This window comes from Callithrix jacchus, chromosome 20 (genome assembly GCF_049354715.1).
Source record: "Callithrix jacchus isolate 240 chromosome 20, calJac240_pri, whole genome shotgun sequence".
Lineage (NCBI taxonomy): Eukaryota > Metazoa > Chordata > Mammalia > Primates > Cebidae > Callithrix > Callithrix jacchus.
Genome location: NC_133521.1, coordinates 10,368,485 through 10,391,922, shown reverse-complemented (window position 1 = coordinate 10,391,922; position 23,438 = coordinate 10,368,485). Strand labels below are relative to the sequence as shown.

The 23,438-nt window shown below is 38.0% G+C and overlaps 1 protein-coding gene across 10 annotated transcripts in view; it reads left to right on the top strand.

The window, feature by feature from the left end:
• TOX3 (TOX high mobility group box family member 3) overlaps nt 1-23,095 on the top strand; it is a 166,954-nt gene extending 143,859 nt beyond the window's left edge. For 7 of the 10 annotated variants that reach the window (XM_035281615.3, XM_035281614.3, XM_035281613.3 and 4 more), the window contains 5 exons: nt 10,483-10,752; nt 14,904-15,131; nt 16,780-16,860; nt 21,125-21,850; nt 22,124-23,095. In XM_035281615.3, the coding sequence (XP_035137506.3) occupies nt 10,483-10,752; nt 14,904-15,131; nt 16,780-16,860; nt 21,125-21,850; nt 22,124-22,177 (1,359 nt within the window). In that variant the 3' untranslated portion in view covers nt 22,178-23,095. Of the gene's footprint in view, nt 1-10,482; nt 10,753-14,903; nt 15,132-16,779; nt 16,861-21,124 lie in introns of all 10 variants that reach the window. The other 3 variants (XM_035281617.3, XM_054248867.2, XM_017966971.4) reach the window with 1 other exon arrangement.
• The last annotated feature ends 343 nt before the right edge of the window (nt 23,096-23,438 follow it).

Sequence of the window (23,438 nt, the reverse complement as noted above, 5' to 3'; positions counted from 1 at the left end):
ATTCAAAAGCGAATTACTGAAAAATTGAATGTCGACACATTTGTGACTTCAAAGAACAACCTTGATTTGCTTGTCGTGAATACGTGTATTTTAAAGCAGGATGTGGTTGGCCAGTCAAAATCAACAGTATATTTTGGTTAAAAATTTGTTACCTCTAAGCATTATTGTCAGTTCAGATGATCATCTGGAAATTGTTTTAATCTACAAAAGATTGCAATTCTAAAAACCTACAATGTGTGTTCCAAAGGGTTGTGTTTTTTTTTTTAACACCTCTCTATAATCTGCCCAGCCTGCTGAGTAGCATTGACATCAGTAGTACATCAATTTCAGAAAGTGGATTATTTTTACTAGACAGCTATTGTGACATATTGGGTCAGTCATAAATGAAAGATATTCATGCAAGCATGCAATACTTGTAATGAAGTCTCACTCTGACCTTCTGTATGATTGATTCTGTAATTTAGTTTTCTCAGGCAGTGCCTGAAATGAAATGAAATCATGTTGAACAAGTTTTGAATACCCACAGTGCACCAGGAGAAGAAAAATCTGCAGCCCTAGAGGCTTGAGAGAGAGCAGATGAACGATTTATCTCTATGCTATTATAGCCTTTGCCAGCATTCAACATTTCTTTTTTTTTTCTTATTTGGCTTAAGTACTTAATTCTGCAGGTAGCAGTAAATGGGAAAATAAAATGCTGTTCAGATTTAAAATGACAGGACAGGAGTATGTGCAGGGGACTGATAAAATATCTTGAATAGAACTGACCTTTCATGTAGCTGAAAGTTACTGGGGGATTCATCCTCATAATTACCATATAGATTATTTTTATTTCTTTCCTGCAATGAAACATTTCAGAGAGCAGTAGTGCTGATTGAATGAAAATTGAACTTGTTAACATTCTTTTCAGCTTAGCCTGTTGTACATAACAGAAGGTTAGCTTTGATGAATTTCAAAATTCTCTTTGATATCTAAGAAACAGACAGTAAAATAATTGTCTCTGTTCTGATATTTTGTATGCCCCCCAAAAGGGAATTTACAAAACACACTGATAATTCATATACTTTTCTTCAGATATTGTGTTTCCATGTTTAGAGGACTGACATTTTCTGTTTGATATTACCTTGAATTTAATTGTGATCACACATATTTGTAGAAAATGCTACAGTGGTGCTCTAGCAATGTCAAATGGAGTATTAGAAAATTGAAAAAGATGGAAGTAAGAGAAGTATTTGAGTATGGTAGTATTCTTATCGGTTAAAGAGAAGAGAAAAAGAGAGGAAAAGTACCTTTGGAGACACTTATGCAGAGAAGAAAATTATGATCTTTTAAAATATTCATAAGCCTCTTAAGTCATAATCCAGACAGGTATCATTTTTGATAGAAAAATGGCAATTTGTCAAAATATTCCATCTAAAAATTGCCAGGCTTATTTTAGAAGTTTTTATACCATCAATTGGCATGGCTCTGATTTTGAAGTTTAATTATTATGTTTTTTTTTTAAAAAAATGACTTTCATGCCACTTTCATATTTAAAAAAATCTTACGTTAAGAGAAATAGCAGACTTTCAATTAATATGTTGTTTTTAGCGACGTTGCTTAATGTGTTACAGATAAAGCAGTTATTTCAAGGGCCATTAATGTGTTTAATGCATGGAACATTCTATTAAAACAAGCCCTTATTATTGTTATGAATGCATTCTTTGCCATTGTCAATAGAGGCTGCAGAGCTGAAGTCCACAGGATGATGACTATTTAGCCATGGGGGGACAAGCAATTTCTCATACAAGTTGAATGCTACAAATTTCTCATACAAATTGAATAACTTTGGTCAAATTATGGTCAAAAACTATTTTTGGTATAAATTAACAACTTAGAAGTCGCAACTTGCATAGGCAAAAATACACATTGAATGGAATAAGACCTATCTGTGCAAAGTCTAAATATGAAACTGAAACCGTATGTTAACCTTCAATGAATATTTACTGAGCACCTACTAAGTGCTGTATATTGTTTGTTGTATTTTTTTTAGAATTTTACATATTTTTTAGAGATGACATCTCACTCTGTCACTCAGGCTGAGATAGAGTGGTATGATCATAGCTCACTGCAGTCTCAAACTGCCATGTTCAAGCAATCCGCAGCTTCCCAAGTAGCTGGGACTACAGATGTGTGCTACTGTATCCAGCTAGTTTTTAAATTTTTTATAGCAACAGGATCTTGCTATCTGTTGCCCAGGCTTGTCTTGAACTCCTGGCTTCCAGTTGTTCTCCTGTCTTAGCCTCCCAAAGTGCTGCAATTAGAGGCCTGAGTCATTGCACCTGGCCTGTTTTTAATCATTAGACCTTGATTATATGATTATACTGTTTGTGAAACTTTTTTTTCTACCAGTGTTCCCTCAACATAATACAAAGATTCAGTCAATAAGCTTCAAAGAAGCTTATTGTCAAAAGCCAATTTTAATTTAGCTGTTACTATACCTTGGGAATTGTCTGCCAAAAATACCCAGGTAGCAGACATTTTTACAAGCTGTCTTCTGAGCCTTGTACCATACTGAGCTTAAAGTAAATACTCTTTATTCTTGACCTGTGCATACTACAGACTCTGAACAGATAGATGTTGTCTTTAGGGCTGAGTTAACTTGAGGGTCATCTGTCAAAGTAGGACTATGTTCCAAACCTCTGCTAAACCTAATTAGCCCTTGTGCAGTGTTATACATGATTACTTGTTTGGTTTATGATATTTAAAGGCAAGTGTTATGAGAAGGCTGGCTGTGGTTTATGTCCCTGTATTTTCTTTTTAACATAGATCATCTACAGTTGAGTATTGTAATACTTAGGGATGGTTCAGAGAGAGCAAAGACACCCTTTATAGCACTTAGATTCCCACCTGAGACTGACATGATGGCTCAAATATTTTTTGGAGAGGTGAGAATTACTCTGTATACTATTACCCCTATTCCTTTTATTCACAGCCCTTGTCATCCTTTGCAGTGGTTTCCTTAGCTTGCTTCCCACCTGTCCCCTCTATACCAGAATAGAAGCTCCAGGAAGGCAAGTGCTCCTAGGGTGTGTTTACTCTCATCCCTGGACCTGGAATACACTTGGCTTTCAATAAATGTTTTATTTGTTCAATATATGAATGAATAAAAGGACAATGAAAGGATATTTACTTGTTATTAAGAGCATACCTAGACTGCTCAGTTAGATGGAGGGGAGGGGACTTAAAAGTATAAGCAGCCATAAAAGTGGAATTGCTCTTTAAAATTTTAATTTAGGACTGAATAACATAACATGGAGCTGCCTCTTTGGTAAAACAAAAGCAGTTACAGGGTACATGAGTAAAATACCACTAAGTGTTCATAGTAAACTCGAAAATTTTATTTTGTCAAGAAACTATTAATTAACTTTAGAGAACACTGTTTTTTACAAAGCTTTTATGTATAGGTATGTCTGATTACAACCCTGAGAGCAGTTATTAAGTAAAAATGATCTATTTTAGTGCAGACACTTTGATGAATATAAAATTGGGGATATGTAGGTCTGTAATTATCATTGGGATGCATTTGGCATAACTGTTTCAGGGTCTATTGGGGTTACAAACATAGCAGCTATGCATAGCTATTTGATTGTTGTTAATTGGGAAATAAAAGTTTAACATTGCTATAGGACATAACTAAATAATTGAATATAAAATTATTGGCCTGTGTTTCCTATTTGCATTTACTCTGTTACAGTAATTTTTATTACTGATAATTGTTTAATTACTTCATTTCTCAAGAAATATTGATTAGAAAACTAGCACAGTGAAAATATATTTAGTCACACTCTTACATATTTGGGTTATTTGCTTCTTAATTGGATGTTATGCTCTATTTTGAAAACCTAGTATTGGATCATTATGGAGAATATTTATGTGCAAGTACAGAGAGAAGATGCATTAAACGCATTAAACACATATTAGAATTTTAAAAATCAACCCAGGTAGAAGTGCCATTGTAATAAGTAAAAACAGGTAATATAGAATAACAACGTATAATATTTAAAATAAAATACCAATGTGAAAGCTTATGTCTTATATTTTCAAAAAGAAACAAAACAAAGCAAGACTAGGGTATGTGTAACTGTGTATTACTAAGCGTGCAGCACAAAGATAAACATGGTACTGCTCCAGGCCTGAAAAAAATGAGTGAAAAAAATTTAAATATGTAGAGTTTTCTTATAAGGAAATTAGAATGAGTTTTATCCACTCTCTTCTTATATCCTTCCACCCTAAGAAGTACAAACATGATATTATTGCATTGTGATTTACACAGAAAGGAAGTTTTTCACCACCTTTCAGTTCTGTTTCAGTCTTGATTAAGTCCAGGAGAAAAACTCAGTTTGGGGCTTAATTAAGTGTTTCACACCTTTCTTTTAGCCTTCTTATTAAAGAAAGCAGAACTCAGGCCCAGAGCCTTAGGCAGGCCCCAGTATCCACACTGACTATAACAGTATTAATTTCTTTTATTGGTGTTTATTTGGCATTCCATTGATCATGAGTGGTTTTAATTTTTTGTTTATGTTAGTGATCTAAAGTTTCCTTATTAATATAACATTATTCAGATTTTAACCGTTCACTCACATGATTAATGTTCAGTAATAGACTGGGTTTCAAGCAATTTAAGAAAATGCGGGGTTGCTCCCCGAAATATCCATTCATTGGATTTTTTTCTGTTTAAATAAGACAAAGAGGCCCTTTCATCAGGTGGAGAGAGAAGCGAGCCTTGGCCAAGCACTCCCCTACCCCCACCAATACATACAGAAGCCGGAAGGCTTTGTTGAACACCACAGGCATGAATCTTACTTACAGGCCAATAGAAGGCAGTGCCCCTCCTATTAGTGAGAGCATTTTATGAGATCCATGGCCCACCCATTCTGAGTGACCTTCTGTGACTGCAAAAATTAATCTTTGGGTATTCTTTGAAACACAGATTGAGGCAGTAGGCTATACATTTATATAGAAACTAAATAGAAATGTCCACAATTGATTTAGATGCGTTGGTTGCCCATGAGGTATGGTCAGTTAATATTTATTGCAGTAAATAGCACCATTAGATAGACACCATGCTTTGAATGGCAGCCTTCTACACTGTGAATATAATCCAGATTTCCTACACAGACAATAAACCCTGCCACTTTATGGCCATGACTTGCCATTCCAGCCTCAGAGCCAGTTGTGGTCTTACTGGCCCATTCACACTGGATTGTCATTTCCTTATCTGTGGTGTGTTTGCCCATGCCCCTGGTTTGGGTACATGTTCATCTCTGCCTGGGATGCCCTGGCTTGGTTAGCTTCTCCTTCCTTTATACCTTAGCATAGTAGGTTACCTCCTCAGGGAAGCACCCTATGATTTCTCCACCTTACACAATCAGACCAATCTCTCCAAGCCTATTGCATTTCATCCTTTACCTTGCCTACCCTGCACCCAGCTTTCTCGTCCACCCTTTCATTTCTCAAACTTGTCGAAATCGCTCCCACTTCAGACTTTGTGCATGCTGTTCCCTCTGGATGGAACATGCTTTTCCCTTCACTTCACGACTGGCTTCTCCTCATTCTTCAGCATCAGCTCAAATGTCATCTTCTTTAAAAGGCCTTTCTCGATGACCTAATCAAATGTAGCCATGCTTCCCCAGTAACTCTTTTTTGTATAACCTATTTATTTTCTTCCTGATATTGATCACAATTGGTATCTTGTTTATGTGGATACCTATCTATTTTTAGGGACAGAACATAGGCTTTGAACATTCACTACCTGCTCCTCCCCCAAGCAGATGATTTTTTTGTGATATTTGTCTAATACAGTAGTTTGCAAACAAAGGGGGTTTTGACATTTGCCAATGCCTGTAGACATTTTGGTTGTCACAACCCGGTAGGGGAGGGGCAGCTACTGGTATCTAGTAGGTAGAGGCTGGAGACGCTGATGAAGATTCTATAATGTACAGAATGGCCCTCCCCAACAACAGATCATCCAGACCAAAATGTCAGTACTGCTCAGATTGAGAAAATTTCATCTAATATTGCCAATTAGAAGACAGAATGAGACAAGGAAGAGAGAATGAGTTTTTCCCAAAGACTGAAAAATTTAGAAAATGATATAAAGGAACATTACATATAAAATGCAATTGTGAAAGTAGTTGAGAAGCTACCAGCATTCAACTCTTATTTTTGGTTATGATAGTGGCACTCTCTTATAACCCAATATCTGGTAATGAACTATTTGCCTTTAAATGATCACTGATAAATATTTTAGGACTTAATTTTTGTAAGTGAGAAGTAATATTAACAAAAGCACATTAAATTTATCTGGTCTGTATTCATGGTTATACATTTCCTTATTGTGTTATTACTACTGGGAAAAATTATGAGCAATATTGGTGGGCGTATATAAAAATTATTCTGGCCTACACTTTGTTGTAGTAAATTTGTTAGTCCATTCAAGATTTTGTTTAATGTGTAAAATAATCACTTAGTAATTTCCTGGTTTTCAAAGATGTAAGCTTTGATATATTGCCTTCTCTGGCCTGATACTTCGTAGGTGCTCAATAAATACTTTTAAACTAAGCTGACATCTTTCTCTTTTTAAATGGTAATCCTAAGATCAAGGGTAACATCTTAAAGGTTACTTTTATGGAAACTAATTGGAGCTGTTGAGGATCCTCAAGTTCCCCAAGGCATTTGCTAATAATTGGTGGCCCTAAAGGAGCTTGAATTTCTGAAGAGACACGTTAGCCATTAATCTTCTTATATCATAATCTTCACTCATAGGAAGTTATTATTGGATAACTGTGGACCATGGTGAGTGGTAGCACATTTTGATGCATCAGTTATGTGGGTCCAGGGTTACTTTACAAGTAGTGTAAAGGTCCTTGGTATCTTGTCCAGTGGGAGGTAGCATCTTTTTTGGATCTGAAGACTATGTAGATGACTCTAAAGTTTGGCAAGGCTATGACCCCACCACCGGTACTCTTCAGGAATGGTTTCCATACTGTCACCACTGCAGAAAACCTCGTTTTTTTTTTTTTTTTAATGAAATATTATGAGAAACCTCAATTTATAAAGCAAATGAAAATGGAGTTGATTTTGTTAAAGGGGGATGATGGCAGTGGAGATCACAGAGTCTCATTCATCTCTCTCGGCCAGGACACGCCTCAGGTACCATGACTCTCGAGGGCCTAGGTTTTCTGTTAAGCATTCACTGGCTAGCTTGGGGACCTGGGGAATCATTCTTATCTGTCTAAGAATGAGTATAGTACTAGTATCTAATGCAGAAAGCAATTTAGGGAATTAAATTAGAAAGCGCATATTAAGCTTAGCACAAATGCTGGCACATAGTAATAAACCACAGTAAAACTTCCTTTTTCATACAATGAACTTTGGCTGTCCATCAGCAGAAGCTCCCCAGCAACAAGGTTCGTAATAAAGGCACAAATTGCAGATGGAATTCAGGAAGACTTGATGAAGCCGAGGAGCCTTCTTGGCCTTGTATTTGGCCATGAGAGCCATCTGAAAAATGCTGGAGGTGTGGGGTGAGTCAATCGAGCACCTGTATGCATGGAGTTTTCATTGGCGCAAAGAGAGCCAAGTCATTCTCTGTTAATGAGAAAACTGCGTAAATCAGATTATCACGTTTCATGGCTATGGCAGTTAACGAATCTATTATTATACAGTCAGAATTAAACTACTTCAGTTAAATGTGCCCTGGAATTTGCCTGTAGATACTTTAAAACACCTACATTTAAGTAAAATGGAAAGACTTTTAAAAAGCATTCTGAAAGACAAATATGAAGAAGAACATTTAGAATAAGATAAATAGCTTAGTTACCAGTTTGAGGATGAAAGTGATATATGAGTGAGCAGTGGTTAAACTTCAAGAGAACATGGAAGACGGAACAGATAGCTCATACTTTCTAGGAGAAATGAGTAAATATGTTAGAATGCCAATCACAAAAGAATTGGGGTGAATAGATAACATCAAATCCACACAATCTGCAGAAAAACACCTGCAAGTAGAATGTGATATTGCAGGAACAACAGAGGGAACATTGCCAATGGTACAAGGGAGTGCGGTGTTCGGATGCTTGTGACGCTTTCCTCCAGGATTTCACAGTCATTATTCAGAACTTGTTAAGAAGCGGGAAATGCATGTATTTAATATTTAATTCTAACACTTAGTGATGGAATGTTTTAACCACTTGAATTATCTTCTTTTTTCTGATTAAAGTGTTTTGTTTACTTTTGTTTTGTATTGTGGTCACAGCTTATCAAAACAGCATACACATGTACATAGAAACAGCTGAAACTCTCCCCTCCTTGCCCCTCCCATTCTACCCCTCATAATGTAACCATTATTGACATTAGGATATACTTCTTTTTTCCAAAGAAAATGAGACTGTACTTTATAATTGTTTTGTAGCTTGCCTTTTATGTACTGTATCTTGGATATCACTCTAGGTTAGTGGTTCTCAACTGGGAGTGGTTTGGCCCCGCCAGGGGGCAAAGTCTGGAGACATTTTTCATTGTCATGATTGACAGGGGGAGGGAGGTTGTTAGCATCTAGTGAGTAGAGACTGGGGATGCATCTAAGTACCTAAAATACGCAGGACAAATCTCCTCAATATGCAGGACAAGCCCCTACAATAAAAGTTATCTCGTCCAAAATGTCAAGAGAGCTGAAATTGAGAAACTCTGCCCTAGGTCAATGCACATAAATGTAATTCATTATTTTTAAAAGCTTCATAACACTTTGACATATGGGTAGATAATAATTTCTTCAACTGGTTTTCTTTGATAGAGCTTCTTATTGAGTGGCATTTATATATTTAATATGAAGAAACCAAATGCTCCAATTTAGTTATTTACAATTCATTCTGCTTCTTTAAAGAGCAAAAATAAGCCTTATCAGAAGGGCTCAAAAAAGGAACAGTTAAGAATTCATAGGCTTGTGTATAAAATTAGATTCTGGGTCACTGTGAGTCAAGAGAATTTGGTTTCAGCAAAATCACAGACTCACTCTAAATGACATGTCTTAAAGTAAGTCACTTGAAAAGCATGTCTTCATTTTTTGATTTTTTGGAATTAAAAAAGAAAAATAAAGAAGCAGCAGCAACAACTATCAGGCCTTTCTGTATGACTACCAAGAACAGAGACAGCTGCCTTTGAAGTAACTGCAATAACTTTCATAAAAAGCTATTTCGGATCCTCTTTACCATCTTTTTATATGTGTTTAAGAAAATTCATTAGTACATGAAATCATGGTGGATTGAACAAAGAAAACAAAGTAGGTTTAAATGAAAAAAGTGGTATCCAATCCAAAAGACATTGAATGACTTCCAGATGCCACTGACAATGTAATTCAGAATCGGAATGACCGTCTGGTTAACCACAGATGATTTCACAGAAAGGGTGCCCTAAAGCAAACAGATGTTTGCTCTGTGAAACCAAAGCTCTATGATTTGCTGGCCCATCCTCTGCATGTCCTGTGCATTTCTGGGAGGATAAAATAAAGAATGACTTCACCTTCTCTCATAACAGCTATGTGTGTGGGAAGGATGTAAACTAATGGATGCACCTGAATGGGTGGGGCCTCTGCTTCAGCCCTTTCCCTGCCACATTTTCCTCAATAAGAAACAAGAGCTGAAAGATTTTATTTAGTTTTGCTAATTCATTTCCTCCCTGCCTTCCTCCCCACTCCCTCCCTCCCTTCTTCCCTGTCTCCCCTTCCTTCTTTCCTTTCCTCCCTTCCCCTCTCCCCCTCCCTCCCTTCTTCCCTTCCTTCCTTCCTTCCTTCCTTCCTTCCTTCCTTCCTTCCTTCCTTCCTTCCTTCCTTCCTTCCTCCCTCCCTCCCTCCCTCCCTCCCTCCCTCCCTCCCTCCCATATTCATTGACAGTTCTATAATGAAATAGTCTGGGCTGGGCCCCGCACAGTGTCTTACACCTATAATCCCAGCACTTTCGGAGGCTGAGGAAAGTGGACCATGAGGTCAGGAGATGAAGACTATCCTGGCCAAGCTGGTGAAACCCAGTCTCTACTAAAATACACACACACACACACACACACACAAAATTAACGGGGTGTGGTGGTGTGCACCTGTAGTTCCTGCTACTCGGGAGGCTGAGGCAGGGGAATTGCCTGAACCCAGGAAGCAGAGATTACAGTGAGCCGAGATCATGCCACTGCACTCCAGCCTGGCAACAGAGCAAAACTCCATCTCAAAAAGGAAGAAAAATAGTCTGGGCTGGATATTTGGATTTTGTGCTTCTCGGCTTTCAACTTCTTGGCATGTGTCCTTATATTTAATAAATGAACGGAGACCATCATCCTGCAATAGGTCAGGCCTATCAACATTGCAACAGTTCAGACCTATCTAAGGAGCTGCTAACCTGATAAGTTTGCTGATATCTGGAAAAACTGAAATCTTTTCCCTCTTCACTGCTTCCTTTCTAGGATCAGAGCCACACACAAGTATCCCAATATCGGCAGGATCCCTCCTTGATTATGCGGTCCATTGTCCACATGACTGATGCTGCACGCTCTGGGGTCATGCCTCCTGCCCAGCTCACCACCATCAACCAGTCTCAGCTTAGCGCCCAGTTGGGGTTGAATTTGGGAGGTGCCAGTATGCCTCACACATCTCCTTCACCTCCAGCGAGCAAATCGGCCACTCCCTCCCCTTCCAGCTCCATCAATGAAGAGGATGCCGATGAAGCCAGCAGAGTAAGTTAGAACAGCCTTAGTGTATAAACTGCCTGAGAATATGGGATCACCCCATGCTATTTGAATTTCACTGATGGTGTTACTGTGTTTTTTCTTCGTGGATTTGGAGTAGCATTTATATGTATGATGGTTTGTTGTTTTTCTTCACTCTTTCATTTATTTTCTATAGGAAGTATGTTGGACTGGAAATGAAGAGATCTGGCTTCTCCCACTATAGATAGATGTAAGGCATTGGACATGTTATTTAACTGTTGTAGGCCCAAGTTTTCTAATCTGCAAAAGGAGAATGCCCTGCTACAAATTTCCAGAAATTCTAGACATTCCAGAAATTCTAAACTGCTCTGGTTCTAAGTTAATGTCTGTGTGAACAAGTTTGATCCAGTGTGTTGGCCAGGCTGCTGCCACATTTGACAGCCTTGCACCTTCAGTGATGTCTATCACTGAGTTCTCTCTCATCATCTTACATTATTGCCTTTGTCCTGGGATATGTATAACTTTAAATGATACACAGTTTGAAATAAAAACTATGTCCCAGCACAGGCCTCGTGGCGCAACGGTAGCGTGTCTGACTCCAGATCAGAAGGTTGCGTGTTCAAAAACTATGTCCCAGTATGACTTTTCCAAATGCTTAGCACAAATAATGAAAAGAATACTGTAATCGTACATAATTACTCATTAGTCACTCATCAACTATGTATTGTATACCTACTCTGTGCTTGACATTTTGTTTGGTTCTTGAGATGCAAAGATTTACAAGAGAATTACTGCTCATGAGACTCCCCACTGGGAATGAATAGCAATGTTTAAAACTAGCTCCAGATGTGATTAGTGATATAATTGATGTATCTGGTGTGCTGAGATTCTAATCGATTCTGCTTGGGAGAGTGATTTGAGGAAGAGTTTATTGAGAAAGTGATATTTGAATTAGGTTTAAGAGGATAAATAAAAGTTTGTGAGGCAGAATAGAGAGGCCAGCATTTTGGTGGGGGACTAGTGAAGAACAGTGGAAGTACATGGTATTTATGGGTAACATGAAGTTTGATATGGGGGAAGAGAGAAATAGAAGTTGAAGAACAAAACGGCTTAAATGTGGTGGTCCTTCTTCTGTTGGTAGCTGAGAGCTGATTAATTATTTGCACCGAGGAGTGGCATAAGTAATTTATGCTTTAGAGAGATAACTTTGGCTATATATAGAATGCCTTATAAAGGGAGGGACCAAAGAAAGGGAATTAGATTAGAAGACTCTTTTATTATGTTTTCTTTCATCAAGGGAAGGAATGGACAGGAGGTACCAGATTAGCAGGCATTTTAGGAGTGAGACTCATAAAGATTTTAAAGATTTGGGGATCCACCAGAATCTGAAGAAGAGATAAATTGGGTTTTAGTTTGAGAGCCAGAATGGAGATCAGTAAATGAGAGGAGCAGCCCACAAAGAGAGGAGTGTTCTTCCCCATGAAGAACATGAGAGTTTGGCTTGTTAGAGTTGGATTTGAGATGCTTACATTGGAGTCTAGAACTCACTTCATAGGAGCTGGAACTATAGATTTTGGGACCATCAGGGCCTGAATGAGAAGATGTGAAAGTAATCAGGACTTCTCAGAAAGTATAAGGAGCAAGTCAAGGACAGAAACCTGAGCATCATTTACTTCTAAGTAGCAAAAGGAAGAAGAGAAGCTAGAGAAGATTAAGAGTGTTGAAGGACAGAGGAGGGAGGTTCGAGTGATGCTGCAGAAATTGAACTGGTCTCAAGATGAAGGGTTTAGTCTATCACATCACATTAGCACCCCATTGGGCCCAGGAATGGTAACTACACTGACAGTCTTCTCACAGTCACAGAACTTCGGTCCAGAGGATTGAGAAGAAATGGTTAAAGACTCTTGAGGGATATGATCAGATGGAGTTAGGTAACGGCTTAGTCATTACAGTTCCAATGGATTCCTTTCCCTCCAATCACATGTCCATTGATCTTCATACTTGTCTTCATACTTGCTGCTGTGCCAAGCTGAAATTGTCATGTCTTAGAGAGGACGTCTTCTGGGAATCCTAGCTTGCTCCATTTTAAGCGAGGGTCTAGGTTTTGTGTAAAGACAATGAAGCCAATTTATCTTTATTGAACCTTAGCTGAGAAAGGAAGATTAAAATCATCATTGATTATGTCTCTTTGGGGTAAAGCTGTTTCTCCAGCTTTCTGTCCCAACCCTTTTAAGTCACTGACACAAAAATTTACTCAGGAGAATTAATTCTGAGTTTTAATTTAAATTCTGAGACTCCTCATTTCTAGTTTATCCTTAAAACGTAATAATGATTGGGACACATCATGGTTATCCAAGAAAGACATCAAAGGTGGTCAATATTTGAATATTCTTTCACAGATAATGAAGTTGAACTCCTATCATTTGGAAAAAAGGCTGCTCTGGAAATTAATTTCATCTTGCCATCAGTCAAGATATTGTGGCACTAACAGTACCAGATTTTCTTCCAGGAGAAAAATATAGTTGTTTGACTCAACTAGAAAAATATGTGTGTCTGTAGATAGCTTTTCTTGTTAAAGTAATGTCTTTCATTGAAGGAAAACTTGGCTCCAAGTGAAGCTCTAACTGAAAGGCATCTGACTCTCTTGGAAATTCACATTCATTAAGTAGAATTAAACAAGTCTCACTTATTCTGAACATTTAGAAAAAAGACTATGGGCTCTACAGAATTATTGAATTAATTGTGTGAGTTATGAAAGATGGCATTTTGAAGGAGAAGTGAGATATGACTTAACATCATCTGAAGCTTATAAACTACTCAGATAAAGTGTAGATGCTGTTATCTCTCAAATAGTGCAAACAATAGCCTCACCCAGAAGTCGGCCAGTGGTTTCTTAACACTTTGAGTTCAGAGTTCTCTAAGAAAAGTTCCTTAACAGTTTTCTCCCTAAGAATTTTAGTAAATGGTAAAAATTCGGTAAAAGTTTTGAATGACTCTCATTTAGAAAGTAAATAATACTCCAGGAAAATTTGAATTAGAATTCAAGCCATTAAAAGTCAATCTGTTAGTAACTTGAATCTACCTTGCCCAAGGCTGGCTTTGAAAACAGATTTTGTCTAGCATTGGGGGATTCTTGATGAAGTTAACTGCAAAATTATCTTTGATAGTTATATTGTGATCTAGGGAAATGAAACGAGGTTTACAAATCATTTACCCTGCTTCTCTGGTAAGTATACTAAATGATCAGTGAACTTAAATGATGGTAGGTGGCGAATATGGAGTTTAGTTGTCTTTAAAGTGGGAAACTATACCCGTATCAGTTACGGTTCTGATCTCTTAGAGTTCATGTTGTGAATATGCATGAGTCTCTATGGCAGTGTTCTTGTGGGCAGGGTTACTTGCCATAGATAACAAATATCTTCTGTTTAGTCTTCTTAGTGATTTTTAAGTATCATCTATTGCTCTTTTTTTTTTTTGTACAGGTTTTAAATTTTAGGGAGAGTATCCACTTCTCTTTTATCTCCACTTAAAGTCGTTTTTACACTTTTACATTTGTTATCTTAATCTTTAGAAAATTATTGTTATTTTAGAAAGTAAAGATGACCTTTCCCTTATGGTGTGAGTATAGAAATTGGAGCTAATTTCCATTTGAGTTTCTGGAGAGCCATTAGCAAAGTAACATTCTGGCAAAATTGAAAAATCAACCTCAAAAGAAAAAAAAAAAAACAATTCAGATCCCACATCTGGCCTGTGACCATGGCTAGGAACCTCATTTAAAATATTTGAATATGATCAACATCCTGAATATTATTTAGGTTTTACTTCTGAAACCTCTGAAAATATAAAATATTTTCCTGATGTATGCATGTGTAGTATAGCATATATATAGCATTGCCTGGTACAGAGTGTTCTGTTTTTCATTACTCATAATTGCTATTTAGAGCTATGTTGTAGATGTATTGAAGATACTTCTGGGTCTCATTAATCAATATTCTAAATGCTAATCTCTGCTGTCTGGCTAACTCCAAGCAAGTTTACCCCTCCCCCCATTTTGGTGGTGATTCATCTGTTGATGATGCCTAACAAAACCTTCAAAGAGCAGTTATGGATCTGAGTTAAGTCTTGTTGCATTCTCTGCAAGTACATTCTAGGCAGTGAATTTTCTTCCTGCTTTGCAGGCCATTGGAGAGAAAAGAGCTGCTCCAGACTCTGGCAAGAAGCCGAAGACTCCAAAGAAAAAGAAAAAGAAAGATCCCAATGAGCCACAGAAGCCAGTGTCAGCATATGCCCTGTTTTTCAGAGACACACAGGCTGCAATTAAAGGTCAAAACCCCAATGCAACCTTTGGAGAGGTCTCAAAAATTGTAGCATCTATGTGGGACAGCCTTGGAGAAGAACAAAAGCAGGTGAGACAAAGATCCATCAAGGCCCCGTATTAAAACGTTACCCAGAGTATTCCTCACACCTTTTCTGAGTGCATGTGTTCACTTAATATGATTGCTTCTTTTGAAAGCCTTTTCTAAGTGATGGAATTAAGAAACCCAGACGTATAAATCTAAACAACTCTCTAGTTATATTGATTTCTCTGTCAGCTTATGGGTGCATGTTCAGAACTCACTCAGAGGAAGGTTGGAAGAAATCCAGGCAGTATCCTGCAAGCATAAACTTTTGATGATAATCTTTTCATTTTAAATAATGTGGAATTTTTCCCTCTTTGTTCAAAAAGGGCACTACAAAGGGATTAGGTCCATCCCGCTTGCCTTTCCATTGATCATCTTTCTGAACCCTTGTGCTGTCCTGGTGGGTTTCCAAACTTTGAAGCTGCCTCTGTGTGTCTCATTATTGTCACCGGGCATTTGAAATTTTATTCCAAGTTCATTTTAAAGCAAGGCAGTATGAGAGGTATTCAGAAATTAGCCATGCTGGTGGGAGATACTTCCTTAGGGGCTTCATCTCCTCTCCTTCTCTTTGCAACTCCTCCACACAAATGGAGAGAAGAATGGGTACCTTGGGGGTGGGTCCCGGTCCCCCCTCACCCTCCCCTCCAGCATGAAACTCCAATTACCATTAATAGAAGTTAACTTTCACATATCTGCAGAAGAATAGATCAACCCCTATGAGTGATAAAATAGAATAATTATTTTAAGGAATGAAGAGTGGAAAGCCCTTGATTTTTATTTACAAATCATGAACTTATTTCAGGAACTCATTTCTCGGTTCTTATTTTGTTGGGATGTTGCAGCACTAGAAATTTCTCATTCCTTTGCATTGGGTTTATTATTGCAGAGAGCAGACTGATTTTCTGTCCCAGAAATACAGTTCTGAGGGACTGGGAAAGTGCAGCACCTAACTTTTAAATTCTGGAGAGAAAGAGTTTGCACGTGGATCTAACACCCAGCCATCAGATGACTTAAGAAAAGGAGAAGCCCAAAGCATGTTTAATATGCTGGGATTTTATTTTTGTAACTCAGTGGTATCACTAATGGAAATCTCCTATCTTTGATGATTTTTGACTTTTTATTTTGCTCCAAAAGAAAACCAAGGTTGAAACACCTTGCTCTTTTCTCTTCTGTCCTCATCATTCTACCTGTTGTTTTTATCTTTTGGTTTGGTATAGTTTAGAAAGGTATCTGAGGGAAAGAAGACATAGATGGAGAAACTCATTACTTTCTATAAAGTAAGCCATTTGCAGCAAAGCTTATTTTTCTTGCTACCTTATTTATTGCCTTAGCATGAGGTTTTCAGCTGTTCTCAAGGAAAAGTGATTCTCAAGGAATCTCTACTGTAATCAGAAATCTTTTTCTTATTTGCAATGGTACATATAAAAATTGTGCTCCAGTGAGGATGGCAGGTGTTTTGTTTTGTTTTCATATCTGTATGTGTGTGTGTGTGTATGGGTGTGGGTGTGGGTGTGTGCTAATATTTAAAAACCAGAACCAAGGAGGACAACCTTTTTTATGTGAGTTGTGTTTATGTGACCTAATTTGTGCAGCAGTGATTTTATAGCTGAGAACTTATACGCTAAAGGTGGTGCTAATTGTGGTCTTTTAATAGGTATATAAAAGGAAAACAGAAGCTGCCAAAAAAGAATACCTGAAAGCCCTGGCGGCATACAGGGCCAGCCTCGTTTCTAAGGTAAACCTGGGCAGGGGCGGCTGGTCTCCAAAATAGTTACAGCATTGAAAACAGCCCTTAAGCATTGAAAACATAATTTGTAGCTCCCCTAAGAGTTGATGGAAAGGTGTCTTGAACAACTTGTAAACTGACTTGTTTTCATTCGAGATTACCCAAATGATGATCTGAAAATACAAGTTAACTTAAGCAGCTGAATTTAAATTGTTTCGGAGATTCCCTGATCTTATATATGTGTATGTGTCCTTATAGACAAATTTTAAATAGGCTTGTACGCTTTCTTTTGGTCAGAGATTGGGACCTGTGTTAACAGTCCTCTGTTTAAAGTTATGCTTGTCAGGCATTTTTGGACATCATATTATAAATTCTCTGGTTGTTACATTACTATAATAGAGGGTGTTGCATTTTTGACCAAACTGTTCCATATCATATAAATAAATAAACCTCATGATCATTTAAAATAAAATTATACTCCAAGGGCTAAGAAAAAGCCTATATGTATTATATAGAGAGTATACAATGGACCCTGATATGTTATAAAATGCACCAATATCCCAAGCAAATGTCATTCTAGATTGTAATCACCTTGATTCAAAGGAATATGAACTGTTGCAGTATATTAACATTTAATTAGTTTTGTCTCTTGCCTTTCTATATTTTTACAGGTTTGGGGAAGGATAATTTGATCTAATATATTTTTGCTATAGATACATTTTTTGTGACAAGTAGAGGTACCATTTCCTTGTCACTGTTGCTGTTTCAAGTACAACCTAGGGCCTCAAAGCCATTTTAAAAGGGTTCATTCCCTTTTTCCTCTTTTCACCTGAGTTGTTTCTTATTTATATAATCTGTATTAAGTATTTGTATGAAGATCTATCATTTGCAGCTACTCGGAATCAGATCAACAGAGGTCCTCCTGTCTTTGTCGACAGCGCTTAGGACACTTCCCGCTTCATTAGATAGAGAAGACATTTATCAGATCAATAGCCAAGCCTCTTTTTCAGACGCTGGAAGACACATACTGGAAGATATACTAATGTTGTACTCAGACTTGCACATTGGCAGAAAACAGCTGACCGTATGGGCTGCAGATGTTAAGAATTAAAATATAGTTGGTGATTAATTAGATAAAGTGAAGTGAATAGAGTAACAGTGTGCATGTACTTCTTAAGTGGATCATTTATTCATTCATTTATCCAGAGCAGGTATAGGTGATTTTGTGCATTGGAGTATGAATAATTGACCGTATATGGATTTAAAACAAGATCCAGTATCTCAAAAGGCATTCAGGGAGTATTAACCATGATTAGGCTCATGAAGTCTGTGACTGACTTAGAAGAGATAACTTAAAACTTATACATTGCATATTAGAATCAGGATTCAAAAATATCTCCAGATGGAATTCAGTGACACCAAAAAGAAAAAAATAATTCAATACGATAGAATTTAGAAGGAATAAATTTAAAATACTGGAATTTTGTTTGCTTTTTAATTCAGTGAATGCACTTTGAGAGGATCCTAAATCTCTATTCGAAGTACTGGGAGGCAACTAAAATAGTCTTTAGGTATAAATTTAGAATAATTTCAAACTGAACCAAAAGTGTGAAGTAGCTGCTAATATAGTGATCCCACAGGATGCGGCACCTAATTGTACCGTGATTATTAGACCACTTCTGAAGAATTGGTTCTGTTTTGGACCCCACAATTTGAACAGCGATGGCAGTCAATTGAAGTCCCTCTAGAACACTGCTTCCCACGATGGTGAGGACGGAAAATCACATCATGTTAGAATAACTGGAAGAATCAGGGAGGCAAGGACTTGGAGGCATATGATCTTAGTTCTCAAATCTATGGACCATTATATAAGGGAAAGGAAGTCGATCTTTGTGCCCAGGAGAGGAGAACTCATCCAAGGGGTGATCTTAAAGGGAACAAAAGTTCAGCCCCAGCATCAGAAATATCAATAGGGTTGCATCATATGCACATTTAACTTATGCCTCTGCATGCAGAGCCTCAGACCTCCTCCCTTAAGATGTGACTCTGCTATCACTTTTAATCTTTACAACAACCAAATAAATTCATAGAGGCTTACTATTAAATCATAAAGGAACAAAAGGGCAGGCAAGGAAGAACTCTGTGCAATCATCCACCTATCTCCATTTACCATTAAGGCAGCATCTTAATAGCAAAAATGTGCAACTGAGCTGCCCAGGTGTTGAAATACAGACTTTCTTTGTGTTTTTTTCCTTAAGACTAGCTTGTTATTTTTTAACTACTAGAGTGTATAAGAATTATGCACATGTTTGTTGTGTGTGGTCTACTTTATGGGCGATTTAATGGTGTTTTTTTTAAAGATGACTTTGAATATTTATAGGCTGCTTCTTACCCTAAGACCTTATAACATGACCGTTCAGTAACATGCAGCCCCACTGAGTTTTGTAATGTGGAGGGCTGTCCGCTGAAGGGGAGTGCCTTGAATTGATGACATGTATTCAAACTGAAACCATCAGAGGTGGCTTTTCCTACACTGGGTGACATCTCAGTTTCTTTCCAACAGGAAGATTTTATAAATCAGAGTCATAAAAATTTAGAAATACAAAATTGTTAGAGATAGTGGATGGCCACTTGATGTCTCCTAGGTGTTCCTGCAACACTCCCCCTGAAAATATCCTAATCAAATGAAGTATAAGACAAAAAAAAAAAATCATCTTTGGGCCGGGCGCGGTGGCTCAAGCCCGTAATCCCAGCACTTTGGGAGGCCGAGGTAGGTGGATCACGAGGTCAAGGGATCGAGACCATTCTGGTCAACATGGTGAAACCTGGTCTCTACTAAAAATACAAAAAATTAGCTGGGCACGGTGGCACGTGCCTGTAATACCAGCTGCTCAGGAGGCTGAGGCAGGAGAATTGCCTGAACCCAGGAGGCGGAGGTTGCAATGAGCCGGGATCGCGCCATTGCAATCCAGCCTGGGCAACAAGAGCGAAACTCCGTCTCAAAAAAAAAAAAAAAAAAAATCATCTTTGGAATAGATCCTTGCAATCACTGTCATGTTAGTGGAAGAATTTCTTTTTGTGGAGGCAGTGAAGTATTTTTAGTACAAAATGTAACAGATAGTTTCTCTGTATGTTGAGCCCTAGACCTGCTGTTTATCTTTTAACAGGCAATTTGGTCCCTTAAGGTTGAACATTTTCCCCTTATCTATGACTCCTTTGATAAATTCTAGAAATCTTCAAAAATAGTTGATGAACTAAAACCTTTCTAAGATTGTGAAAACTTCAATTTGGCATCTCTAAGGAAACCAACAATGGTTTCCTTACATTTGCGTGAACATTGTGATAAATAATCACACAACACAGGGCTTTCAAGTGTTTCAGTGGCTGTCTTCTGGTAATGGTCGTTGTTAACTAATAAAAATAGCTAATATTTATTGCTTCCCATGGACGAGGCACTTTCCTAAAATGCTTAACATGTGAGTTCATTTAATTCTCACAGCCTCTGCACAAGAAAAATACCATATAACCCAATGTTATAGATAAGGAAACAGGAACAGATGAGTAAATTAACTTGCCCAATGTCACAAAGTTGTTAGGTCAGACAGCTGGATTTGGACTCACGCAGTCTGTACTTTATTGTCTTTCAACATATGGTACTCAATGGTAAGGTGGTTAGTACAGACTTAAATGCAAAAGAATTGTTGCTCTTAAATATGTGTATCAGTTATCTTTTACCACAATAGTGCTGTGTAACAAACCATCCCCAAAGCTCAGTGATGTGATAAAGTTAAGCATTTATCCTGAGAGAGTGCAAGTTAGCTGGCTGGTTCTTCAGACCTAGGCCAGACTTGGTAGAATCAGCTATTCTTGATCCTTTGTCTGGGGTCAGCTTGTATGTTGGAGGGGGCTGGACTCATTCACATTGATCTCAGTTGGCTTGCAGTGAACTGACTCTTGAGTGGGGTAACTGGGCCACATGTCTGGGCATATGGCAGGGCCAGGCTTGAGGCCTCAGCTTGGAACTGGGACAGTATCACTGTTGCCACATTCTGTTAGCCAAAGCAAAGGCACAAGACCAGCCCAGACTGAAGGAGGTAGGGGATTTGACCCCACTTCTGGGAGGAGCGAAAAAGTCACAAGTCAAAGAGTATAGATACAGGAAGGCATGAATAATGGTCATTAAAAAAAATCAATTCATAATACCTAAAAATGCTTAAATATTTTAAATACTTATGTATTGTAACATTCTGGAATTTTCTCCCCTAAAATGCAGGCTGCTGCTGAGTCAGCAGAAGCCCAGACCATCCGTTCTGTTCAGCAGACCCTGGCGTCAACCAATCTAACATCCTCCCTCCTTCTCAACACTCCACTGTCTCAACATGGAACAGTGTCAGCATCACCTCAGACTCTCCAGCAATCCCTCCCTAGGTCAATCGCTCCCAAACCCTTAACCATGAGACTCCCCATGAACCAGATTGTCACATCAGTCACCATTGCAGCCAACATGCCCTCGAACATTGGGGCTCCACTGATAAGCTCCATGGGAACGACCATGGTTGGCTCAGCACCCTCCACCCAAGTGAGCCCTTCGGTGCAAACCCAGCAGCATCAGATGCAGTTGCAGCAGCAGCAACAGCAACAACAACAGATGCAACAGATGCAGCAGCAGCAACTCCAGCAGCACCAAATGCATCAGCAAATCCAGCAGCAAATGCAGCAGCAGCATTTCCAGCACCACATGCAGCAGCACCTGCAGCAGCAGCAGCAGCATCTCCAGCAGCAGATTAATCAACAGCAGCTGCAGCAGCAGCTGCAGCAGCGCCTCCAGCTGCAGCAGCTGCAACACATGCAGCACCAGTCTCAGCCTTCTCCTCGGCAGCACTCCCCCGTCGCCTCTCAGATGACATCCCCCATCCCTGCCATTGGGAGCCCCCAGCCAGCCTCTCAGCAGCACCAGTCGCAAATACAGTCTCAGACACAGACTCAAGTATTATCACAGGTCAGTATTTTCTGAAGACCCACGTGGCAGACGGATTTGTGTATACCGAGGAGAGTGGCATAGGAGGGTAAAGAATATGTGGCTGAAACCTGTAAGTTGGTGTTGGTTATGCAGAGCTGTGTAACAGATCAAACGGTCCTCTCACGTGTCTATTAGATAGGCAATAAGAACTACAGTGTAGCTGAGTAACATCTTTTAGCTGACTATAAATTACTTTGTTTTTAAACAAGGAAAGCTGTGCTCTTTTATGTGATGCCTTTTTTATTTATTCAGGCTATACCTACAAGATGTGAATCAAACTGTTTAATGAATCCTGGGACATATTGAGGACTGTAAACTGGCCTCTCTGAGTCATAGAAAATGGCCTTATTTCTCCAGAAGTGAGTAAACCACACTTCCAGGCTATCTGAACTTCCGAAGCCCTAAAAATAAAAAGCACAGTTGTAACTACCTGAAATATGAAGATCCAGTTTCATACAAACATTTGTATGACATGAATAGTTGATGGCATTTTTTTGTCATAAAAAAATAATGTAAATCACAGACTTTTGCCAAAGCTCTTATTTTTTTTTCTAAATCTCTCCAGAAAAAAAAAAAATGCAAGTGATTAGCTTCAATTATTGACTTATTTCCACTTTTTATCCATGGCTTCTTCAAATCAAACCACAGTATATGTTGTAACAATATCTATGACCACTGTTAGCCCATTATATTCATTCCAATTAGAAGAAAAGAAATGTGAATATTATATTCTGTGTTTTGAGTGACGAGTTTCGAAAAATAAAAACACTGTATTTTTAAAAGGGAAATGCACTTAAATGAAGACAGTTATTACAAAAGTTAAGATTTAAAATGAAAAAGCAAGAGTTTTTATTATTATGATGTAATACCAGTAGAATATTTAAAAGGCACACCACATCTGAATAATCAATGTAAATATTTTCTTTCAAAGTTGTAAGTTTTCATATCATGTGCTGTAAAGTTTTCCTAAATGAGGCTTTAACGTAAACACTGGTGACATAAACCATTCATTGCTATGTTGCTTATTGTGTTTTTATGCTGTTTTATACTTTTTTATGAGTTATGATAGCAGCAATTAAGTTGTTTGTATTTTGCTTAACTAAAACAAAAATGCTTTTATCTTGCTATAGAATAAACACATTTCAGTAAAAACTGTGGACTGTATTTTGATGCAACAACAAGGAAACTGTTCACTTTTCAAATAAAATGATATGTCAGATTTCATTTTTGGTTCCTTGAATACATGTAAGATGGGAAAATATGCCACATGCCAGGTTTTTTTGAGCCCAAGCATCATCTTCCATTTTTCAATTGGAAATGTGATATTTATGGCCAGGAATATGCATTGCACAGCCTGAAATCAAGATCCTTGAAAAAAACCAAAAGAACCCATTGCAAATATTTGTGTAATTGTCTTTTTTTAAGATGCAAGTGCAAGGTAAGTATAAAGAAAATAGTAATCGCTTTTTTCCTGGTGGGGGAGGTGGTTAGAACTAGCTGGGGATCATGATATTACTGCTATTAAAATGGATGGTGAATGCTAATTTTTAAGCCAAAATAATTATTT